The following is a 10,975-nucleotide window of genomic DNA, read 5'->3' as shown; positions in this document are numbered from 1 at the left end:
TGAGTGCATCTTATGAAGTTTCTACCTACACTTTTCCTACAGATCAGGCAGAGCCAACTACCTGAAGGGATTTGTGATTTGTCTGTCTTCCTACTTACTAAGACTTTGATTTTTGCTAGGGTAACTCAAAGGTACTTTGATTCTAGGCAAGCTGGCAGAATCGTTAACACACTGGGTGAAATGCTTAGCAATATTTCATCTGTCCTTACGTTCTGAGTTCAAATTCCGCTGAGGTCGACTTTGCCTTTCATTCTTTCGGGGTTGATAAATTAAGTATCAGTTGCATACTGGGGTCGATCTAATCGGCTGGCCCCCTCCCCAAAAATTTCCAGCCTTGTGCCAATAGTAGAAAGGATTCTATACCTGGAACTTCTTCTCTAGTTCCAGAAATATAGCATCAGTGATGCCACTTCCTGGCACAAAACCAAACTGCATCTCATCTAATATAACTCTTCCTCATTAGTTGGGCTATGACTCTCTCCATAACTTTCATCACCTGATCCAGCAATTTGAGACCTCTGTACTTATTTCTATCTAAGGCATCACCTTTACCTTTGTAGTAGTTGACTATGGTGCTGCTACACCAGTCATTGGGTATGACTCCTTCGTGAACCACCTGATTTACAATACAGGTGACTAGACCATAACCTACACTGCCAGATATTTTAAGCATCTCAGCAGTGATTCTTTATGGGCTGGGGGCTTTTCCAATCTTCATATCCTTAACTACTTCATCTACCATGGAACTGTCGATTCAGGTAGCCAGTCCCTCAATTGGATCAACAGTTAGCAGACTCTTCTCCTCCCATTCATTCTCTACATTCAGCAGTCTTTCATAATGGCATTTCCAAACCCCTTTCTTTGCAGAATCATTACATGCAAGTGCACCATCATCCATACAGACACATTTCTCTCCTATGACATCATGATTTTCTCTCATACACTGTCTTGCAATCTGAAACATTTCAGTTCTTTAGTCCTCACATTGCAGAACATAGACAAACTTCTTCTTTACTGCTTCACCCTTGGCTAGATATACTTGTCTTCTAGCATCCCTTCTGGCAATCTGATACAATTCCTTGCTACCACCATTCTTCCAGACCTTCCAGGCCTGTTTCTTTGCTCTAGTAGCCCTGTCTGCCACATCGTTCCACCACCACCACGTTACCCTAGGTCTGGATGGGACTTAGCATTATCCACAAATTTGGTCTGTGGCACTCAGCAAGCTGTACTTCAAGAATTCTCAGTTGCTCTCTATGTCACAAATCTGTAACTCCTCCTCCATTTCATCAAATTTCTCAATTAAGATGTCCCTAAATCTCTGACCATATGAAGGGTCCTTAAGTTTCCAAATTCTTCTTTTCCAGATTGGTTTACTTCTTTGTATCCTTCTGGTGTAGAGTCTAAAGTCACTAATGACTAGTCTATGCTGGGGGGTGCATTCTTCATCAGGGACAGTCTTTGTATTTAGGAGCAACCATGCATCCCGTTGTCTGGTGAGAATGTAATCGATCTAGCTAGCACAGACACCTGATTGGTAGGTTATCAGGTGGCTGGCTGCCTTTCTGAAGTTAGTGTTGCAGATCAAAAGGTTATTTATATCACAGAACTCCAGTAGCCTTGTTCCTTCTTCGTTTCGGGAACCAATTCCATGGCCCCCATGCATTCCATAGATGTTACCAGGCTGCTGTCTGACATGCCCATTGAAATCCCCAGCCACAAAGAGGAGATCATTGTCATTTGTCTTTGAGGTAGCCTGCAGAAGAATATCATAAAAATTGTCCTTCTGTTCATTTTGTAGGCCCGCTTGTGGGGCATAGGCAGAGATAATTGTCACTATACTTTTCTGTAAGACTAACCTAAGCTTAATCACTCTATCACACACTCTGACTACCTCTATGACCTTATCCACCCATTTCTCTGCAAGAAGTATGCCCACATACCTACTCTGTCACTGTTACCTCCCCAGAAGATTTCATACCTATGTGTCTTGCCTATGAGGAACCTGGCTGAAGCTCCTCTCCACCTTACCTCTTGGATGCAACATACATCAACACGCCTCCATTCAAGCATCTCAACAATCTCGCTAGACCTACCTTTCTTTGAGCCTACATTGACAGTGCTGACTCTGAAAACTAGGAAAAGGAGGTGGGAGGGAACATGGGAAGGACTAATGTTCTTCAGCACTGCAAAAAAGGTTTCCATGATCATTTGATAACAGACATGTCACATCAATTGTTCTTGTTTTAACCTACCATCATTGAAACATGTTGGAGGTGGGGTGTGAGTGTAATGTAAGTATTGTAAATATAAATGTTATAAGCATCGTAAATCTATGCGTTTCTGCTGCAAATATAATAGGTCAATGTTTAAGTAAATGAGATGTTATTGGTTAGTCCATTATGTATAGACAGAAAGAGGTAGGTGGATTGTAGGATGGAGGTATGCAAGTCTGTCAGTGTTTCTGGTATAAGAGATTTTCAGTATTAGTGGTGGGGGTGGGAATGGGGGGTGGGTGCACTGCAAACAAGCAATGATCAGCATCACCACATACAAGAGATAGAGAGAGAGATAAGGGATCTGAGGCCTTTAGCAAGGCAAGGATCATAGCAAAATATGGAAACACAAGGGATATGTAATATGATTTGTAAAGTTATTGAAAAATTAAAGAATTATAAGCCACAAAAGTTATTTTAACTCAAAATACAAATATATATATATATATATATATATATCTTCTATCTCTTACTTGTATCAGTCATTTGACCACCTTGAAAAATTTGTGTCAAATGAATTGAGCCCAGTACTTATTATTTTTGTAAAGCTTGGTACTTATTTTATCAAACTCTTTTGCTGAACTGCCAAGTTACAGGGATGGAAACATGCTAACATCAGTTGTCAAGTAATGGTGGGGGACAAGTACAAACACACAGACATACTCACACACACAGACACACACACACATATACAATGGGCTCATTTCAGTTTCCATCTACCAAATCTACTCACAAAACTTTAGTCAGCCTGAAGACACTATAAAACAGTAAATTTGTTTTTCCTCTTTTCCACCATTAAATAAGAATGAGGGATCCTCTTAAGCCAATATGTATACCACTAGGAACCTGTTTTAGCTATCAAAATAGACAATGCTCCCTCAAACCACTCTCTTACAAACTTGAAAAATGGCACATTGAATAATTTAGTCCAGTATGAATTATTCCTGAAGAAGGGAGCTTGAATGAGTATGGATTAGATACTTTTGATCATAGATCAGGCATGGATAGCCTTTTTCAAGCAGTGGGCTGCATGAAACATGCCTCATCATCATCAGGCAGTCTGTGATGCTAAAAAGTATGCATGGTAATTTCAGAAAGCCTCACAGGACACAGGTTGCCCATGACTGCCATAAATCTTCTAAATTAGGACTGACTTGGGGCTAAACAACAGCAGCAACAACAACATCAACAATAATATGCAAATAGTCATTTGTATAGTTTATTTCTTTATTTAAAAGAATTTACACTGCCGCTCAGAAAAGCTATATGTAGCTGATAATTTACAATGTTCTTTTATGAACTCCCATCATATAGATTGGGAAATATTATGTACAATAGTCTTCTATGTCATCAAACAAACATTTTCAAAACCACAAATGTATATGACTGCATTGTTTTGACAAAGAATGTGAAAATAGCCAGATGGTGCACACCTTAGTAGTTACTGAAATGTTGCACTTGTTTGTTGTGATGTCAAATAAATGTTGAAGAAAACCATATACAGGTAATTATTGGTATTCTATCACTCTCTCAGAGATCTCACAGCATCTTATAGGTACCATTACTTGCTTCAATTTCTCTCTTACAAACAAAAGCACTTTAGTCTTTGCAATGTTAACTTTCAAATTTTAGACCATTCTTCTAGTTTTGGAACAAAAGAGATTCATAAATGAGAACAAAGTCATTAGCATATAAAATTCCCAACACAAGAACTTGTTTTAAGGTCTTCTAATAAGTTGAAGGGAACTAATGACAGATCTACACCAATCTGTACACTTAATTCATTACTGAATTCACTTCCAAATCCTTTCTTAAAGGACTTTTATCCATGGCTGAAACAACACTCTCAAACTAACTTTCTTCTTAGCATTTCCAGACTACTGAATTTAAGCTTTTTCTAGGATAATAAGTGTGAAATACTGTTTTTTTTTATTTAATGCTTGCAATGTTACAAAGGAAGTCAGCAAGATGAAGCATATTCCTCTTTATATCAGAGATTTTGCCTACTATTTTAGAAGTAAAATATGCAATTGTCACATGCATGTCTTCTCAAGTATGTAAAATGATTTTCTCCGATAACTAAAACTGGGTCTTAGATTGATTGGCTCTCACAAAGTACGCATCATCAGAAAAAATATTTAATTTATGAAGATACTAAACATGAAAAGAAAACAAAATCCCAAACAAACCCAAAATCATCAATTTCTGAAATGACACAGAATTATTCGATGGCAAGAGAACATTTAAGTCCATAATTATCTCTAGATTAATCATTTAACTGTAAAAGTAAATTTCATGGTTATTCCTGTAATCATATTAAATATCTACAATATTTATACACATATAGGCGTAGGAGTGGCTGTGTGGTAAGTAGCTTGCTTACCAACCACATGGTCCCGGGTTCAGTCCCACTGCGTGGCATCTTGGGCAAGTGTCTTCTACTATAGCCTCGGGCCGACCAATGCCTTGTGAGTGGATTTGGTAGACGGGAACTGAAAGAAGCCTGTCATATATATGTATATATGTATGTGTGTATGTGTTTGTATGTCTGTGTTTGTCCCCCCCCAACATCGCTTGACAACCGATGCTGGTGTGTTTATGTCCCTGTAACCTAGCGGTTCGGCAAAAGAGACCGAAAGAATAAGTACTAGGCTTCCAAAGAATAAGTCCTGGGGTCGATTTGCTTGACTAAAGGCGGTGCTCCAGCATGGCCACAGTCAAAAGACTGAAACAAGTAAAAGAGTAAAAGAGTAATATATATAATGGATATTTTGTTTAAGTCACGTTGCCTTAATAAATTTAACATATCTCAACAAAAGATAGATTGATATATGAAGGTTATTTCTGCAGTTAAGAGTAATGAGATTTTGAGCAGATACATCTGATTTTCACTGTAAAAGACTTCAAACACAAGTCAGACTCATACTCAGATTTCTAAATGTTCGTACAGTTATCTAGATCTGTGGCTACTTCATCAGAACAGTGCTCATTTAAAATAGATGCTTTGATTGCCTAATAAAAAGTAATTTAATTGGAAAGTACACTTAGGTTTATATAATAAAAGAATTTCTGAATCAAAATTGATTTGAGGCTTATAATACCATAGCATCTGTAAACAAAGGAAGTTGCAATAACCAAATCAATATTAGATGATCGTTTAGAAATCAAAATTAAAAGAAAACAGCAACGCAATTTCAACCAATAATCTATCGGTGTGCAAACATTGCAAATAGAATATTGTTGAGTTTTTGACAATTTCATTTAACTCAATTGAAAGCCCAAACCAAATATTTCATATTTAACAACTTTATTTTAGCAATAAAAAGTTACACATTTCACAGTTATTTCCATACAAAAAAAAGTCTAAGTTTCTTATTAACCTGAATGCTCTTAGTTTTCAAATATTTCTGAAAATATTTCTGGGAAGTTTTCTTTATTACTTAATTTTAAAATTGTAATATTACAGTTTTTTAAATTTTTAATTTTTTCATTTATATATTTTTACAGAGATTCTTGTCAGTGATTAATAGGCTGCACTGTGGCCCTTTTGAAACAAGTATTCAAGCGTAACATACGAATAAACGCATTTCGAAATTTTGGCACTTTCCACCCATATATAACTGGGTTGACAGCAGAATTAAGTAGCTGGATGATGATGGAAAAACGAATCAAAACTTCATTTGCATCCGGACTACTAAATACCTGTACTACAGCCAAAATGCAAGCTGGGAAGTTTAAAATTCCGAAAAGAATGGTGATGCAACACAATTTGTAAGTGAAACTAATGTCATCTGGGCGATGGCCAGTTACTGACACAGCGGAGTGACGAGCATAGTAAAAAATACGGGCATAGAAATAAAGAGTTAATAACAATGGTGAAAAGAGTAATGATAGTGGCACCATCAGAAGGGCTGAAATTGTTGCATTTCCTCTCAAAAACACACATGCCCGTGTCTTGTTGTCATAGGTGACATTAAGTGCTCCAGTCCACATGACAGCCATGAAGGAAGCACCAAAAGCCAAACACCAAACTGTTGATAAAATGAGGAACACGTTACGTTTAGTAAAAGTGTTCTCGTACTGAGACCGTGTCTTCATCGTCAATACAAAACGATTATATGAAATGGCAGCTAGTGTATTTATTGAAGTATAGACGAATGTGGCTTGTGCTACCACCGTTACATGACATAAGCCAAAAGGTTGTCTGGCAAACATCATCATTGTACGTAGAGGAATTACGAAGAGGCACAAAATCAGATCAGCGACAGCTAAATTACATACAAAAGACTTTGCTTTGGTTCGAAGTTCATCAAACAAAAATATAGCCAGGATGACTAAAGAGTTGCTGAATGTGCCCACAGCTGAGATTAATCCCAATAAGGTGACTTGAAGGGCAACAGTCCAGCAACGTGCAAAGTCACACGAGCTGTCGGAGTTCACTTCTTCCATGGTTAGGTTATCCATTCACAAAGCAATCAGTTAAAAATCAGTTATAATGCTTAAATTTTTATCAACAACAACAATAAGAGCAACAATAACAGCAAAAGAGAGAAATATAGATATGCATACATATATATGTGTTTGTGTGTATGTGCGTGAGCATGTGTTTGTGTGAGAGTGTATAGGCGTGTGCGCGCACGCGCACGAAGTTAGGAAGTAGCAGAAAGAGAGAGAGAGAGCTAAGAAATAAATTGAACAACAAAAATATGTTGTCTTGAATAAAATCTGAATAAAATATTAATCAATCAATGTTTTCTGCATATATCAAACTTTATAGATGTAGATCGACAATTTGGAAGAGAAACTGTGAAAATTGTATTCCAAGTTAAAAATATGATTTTTCAGGTAGATTTCAGAGTATCTTTTGCATTATTTAGCAGGCGATTCTTAATCACCTTATAAAAAGGGAATTTATTTTCAATACAACAGTTGAAAACGTTCATTATTATTGATATTTTATTATTAATTTACCAATTGGAATAATATTGTTGATTGGATGCCGGTTGGTTGACTGAAGATGTGTTGTAGATAAAGAATATTTGTGCTACAGCAGCAAAAAGGTAAAGAGATATTATTTTAGGAGCAGCACAGATTTGGTTCTGAATATCATTTTGTAGAATGAATATATATCTGAATATACTGCATGTGACAATAAGCAGTTACAAAGGTATCATACAATATTTATTGATATTGGTTACTAATAAATTTCAAAAACCAACAATATTTTGTTGCACAAGATGTAGGAAAAAATTTTTTGATGACTTGATAATCAATTTAGATAATATTTAGAAAAATAAGCAATATATTATTATATGTTTGCTATTTTTGCAATTATTTTTCTAAGTAAATATGTATGTAATTTCATTCTTTTCATTGATGTCACACAACTATTTCCAATAATTTCTTCATATTTTATCATTGTTGCCGGAAATGTTAAGCAACCTCTTCTTTCCTTCTGGTTTTAGAAGAAGTAGATATATCCAAGTTAGTTATTCTAAAAAGAAAGCAATAATTAATTTTAAAAATCATTTTATGAATAAAATAATAACAAAGAAACGAAAATATGTTGTTAGTGTGTTTATGTGTGTGTGTGTGTTATTTCTTTACTACCTACTCACAAGGGGCTACACACAGAGGGGACAAACAAGGACAGACAAACGGATTAAGTCGATTATATCGACCCCAGTGCGTAACTGGTACTTATTTAATCAACCCCAAAAGGATGAAAGGCAAAGTCGACCTCGGCGGAATTTGAACTCAGAACATAGCAGCAGACGAAATACCGCGAAGCATTTTGCCCAGTGTGCTAACGTTTCTGCCAGCTTGAGTTTGTGTTTGTGTGTGTGTATGCGTGTGTGTGTGTATAGAGTTAAAATAGTTAAAGTAGTAGTGATGGTGGTGGTGGTGGTGGTAGTAGTAGTAGTAGTAGGAGGAGGAGGAGGAGGAATAGCGTCCATGATGTTTGATAGACTTTCCTTGACAGGTGAGACTGGTCATGTCTGATCATAAGTAAGTCAATGTTTGGGAGGAAAAATGGAAGCAAAGAAGGAACCAAGAGGGGAAGGGTGTTTTCCCAATCCCTTTAACGGAATAAACTCCACCAAATACACTTCAAGGATCTGGTAGTGTCATAAATTGATTGTAATGCCAGCACCGGTGACAATCAGCAAGCTAGCAGATTCATTAGCACACTGGACAAAATGCTTTGCAACAGTTCTTCTTCTTTTACATTCTGAGCTCAAATTCTGCTGGGGATTACTTTGTCTTTCATCTTTTCAGGGTTGATAAAATAACTGCCAGTTAAGCACTGGAGTCGATGTAATTGACTAGCCGCCTCCCCCAAAATTTCAGACCTTATGCCCATAGTAGAAAAAATTATTACTATAAGTTCAAATCCCACCGATGTCAACTTTTGGGGTCGATAAAATAAGTACCAGTTGAGCACTGGGGTCAATGTAAGCAACTTAACCTCTTCCCTAAAATTGCTGGTCTTGTGCCAAAACTTGAAACCAGCATTAAATTATTAAAAAAAAATGATGGAAAAGATGCATGTATGGTGCAAAGAGGCAGAGATGCAGCAGAATAAGCACAAAGAGAATTAATAGTTTAACAGAAAATAAAAACTTTGGTTTTATCATTAGTTATAAGCTGGTTGAATTCATTCATTCAAATTTATGCTTTTCACAAAAGGAGTTTTTTCACTAGTTGTGTAGTGTGTGTGTGTGTGGAGGAAGAGAGAGAAAAATAACCGATTTTAACAATTATTTTATGTAAACAATATTCATTACTATACATTTGTAGATACTCCAAAAATATTGTAATATTGGATTGTCAAATAAAATCATTCAGTTTTTTTTTTCTACCTATTGAATCCTTTCCAATGTTATTTAAATTAACATAAAAACTATTTTTATTGTAGTGATTTAAGCTTTATTTTTCTGTCACTCTATTCTTTCTCTGCAGTTTTTGCTTATTGTTTTTGAAATTTGAATAAATTTTACCTCTTTTCAAACATATGACAATGGAAAGCCAAGTATGTAAAAAAAAAAAAAATGAACAAACTTATCTGACTAGTCAACAGTTACGCCCATGTCATATCAAAGATCGATTTCCATGCAGGAGATTTTAGTTTTAAAGTATTTCACCAGACAAAATTGAATAATAACTGAAAGTCTATAATACATGCTGAAATATGCAACACATAAAAGCTTCTCTAACCATGCTCTACTCAGTCATACATTTTTATCTTTCTGTGACTACTTAATTTTGCTTTGTAGTCTTTCTTAATAAAACTTTGATAATGAAAAGAGTATAAAATACCTGAAATTTTGTAACAATATGGCCTTATTTTTTATTTTTTAACATATTTTTATACAATATTTTATGTATTTTTAATATATAAATTTAATGCACTTAATATATTTTTGATATATATATAAATGTATGGCATGTTGGCCAAAATGCTTAGCAGCATTTTGACCATCTTTACAGTCTAAGTTCAAATTCTGCCAAGGTTGACTATGCCTTTCATCCTTTCAGGGGTTAATAAAACAAGTACCAGTTAACCTCTGAAGTCAATGTAATCGATTTATCCTTCCCAGAAATTGCTTGCCTTGTGCCAAAATTTGAAACCAATATATATATATATATATATATATATATATATATATAAATGAATTTATTATAATATATTTAATATATTTTAATATATATAAATAAATTTAACATTTAATATATTTGATATATTTTAATATATATAAACTTTATCTTTAATATATCAAAAAGAAAAAGACAATATTAATGTTTGGAAAAACTCAATATAAAACTTTTTAACCAGACACATGGTCATTTTTGTTATCCTTCACTCATCCACCCTTACACACACATACACACATACATATACAAACCACATAATTAAAACTTATGTCTTGTTTGATTTTGGAAAAGAAACAAATGTTTTATATCATATTTTTGTTAATTTTACTCAATATATATTCCATTAGTCTAAAATGAAAATGGAATCCTGTTCTGAGACAGAAGGACCCATATGGCTAGTCTTTATGTTCAGTTTCAATAGGGTACAAACATTTCATGGGACATAATGTTTGTTTAGCACATGTAGGTTTTTGTCCTTGGAAGAATTGAACTCAGTACTGTATGCCAACGAAATCCAACAATGCTTTTGCTGTATACTTCTGTGAATTATAACTCTAAGTGTATCTATTTATATTTATAGTTAACATTAACAGCTGAGTGTCTACAAGCCATGGACTAAACATACTGCTGATGACAGCATACAAACTGTGGACACTTTGTCTTGTTATTCATTGCCTCATTAACTTGACCATAATAAAAAAAATATGAGCTTTTTACATAGAGTGATCAGGTGCATTACAACTCATTGGAAAATGGCAAAAGCAAGGGCAGAAAACAGCAATAAGTCAAGTAAAGAAACACAACTATGAACCCCAAAATCAAACACAAAAAGATAGAAAAGGAACAGTAAAAGAGTTATAAAGACAAAAGGGTGCATAGACATGTCAGGAGTAGTTGTTGGCAAATATTGGGAAGCATGGAATTTTTGAAGAATGCAATGTATTGATAGCTAACCGCTGAGGTGGATATACTTCCTGTTTATTCACGCAGTCTCTCTCTCTCTCTCTCTCTCTCTCTCTCTCTCTCTCTCTCTCTCTCTCTCT

General features: G+C 35.1%; 1 protein-coding gene across 1 annotated transcript in view; it reads right to left on the bottom strand.

Annotated features, from left to right (window-relative positions):
* Positions 1–5,641: 5,641 nt before the first annotated feature.
* Positions 5,642–10,975, bottom strand: part of LOC128247102 (adenosine receptor A3-like) — a 9,137-nt gene continuing 3,803 nt past the window's right edge. The window contains exon 2 of the mRNA XM_052965928.1: positions 5,642–7,770. Coding sequence (XP_052821888.1) covers positions 5,793–6,740 — 948 coding nt within the window. The 5' untranslated portion in view covers positions 6,741–7,770 and the 3' untranslated portion in view covers positions 5,642–5,792. The remainder of the gene's footprint in view (positions 7,771–10,975) is intronic.

This window comes from Octopus bimaculoides, chromosome 2 (genome assembly GCF_001194135.2).
Source record: "Octopus bimaculoides isolate UCB-OBI-ISO-001 chromosome 2, ASM119413v2, whole genome shotgun sequence".
NCBI lineage: Eukaryota > Metazoa > Mollusca > Cephalopoda > Octopoda > Octopodidae > Octopus > Octopus bimaculoides.
The sequence above is the reverse complement of the archived record's forward strand: the minus strand, read 5'-3'. Positions and strand labels throughout refer to the sequence as shown.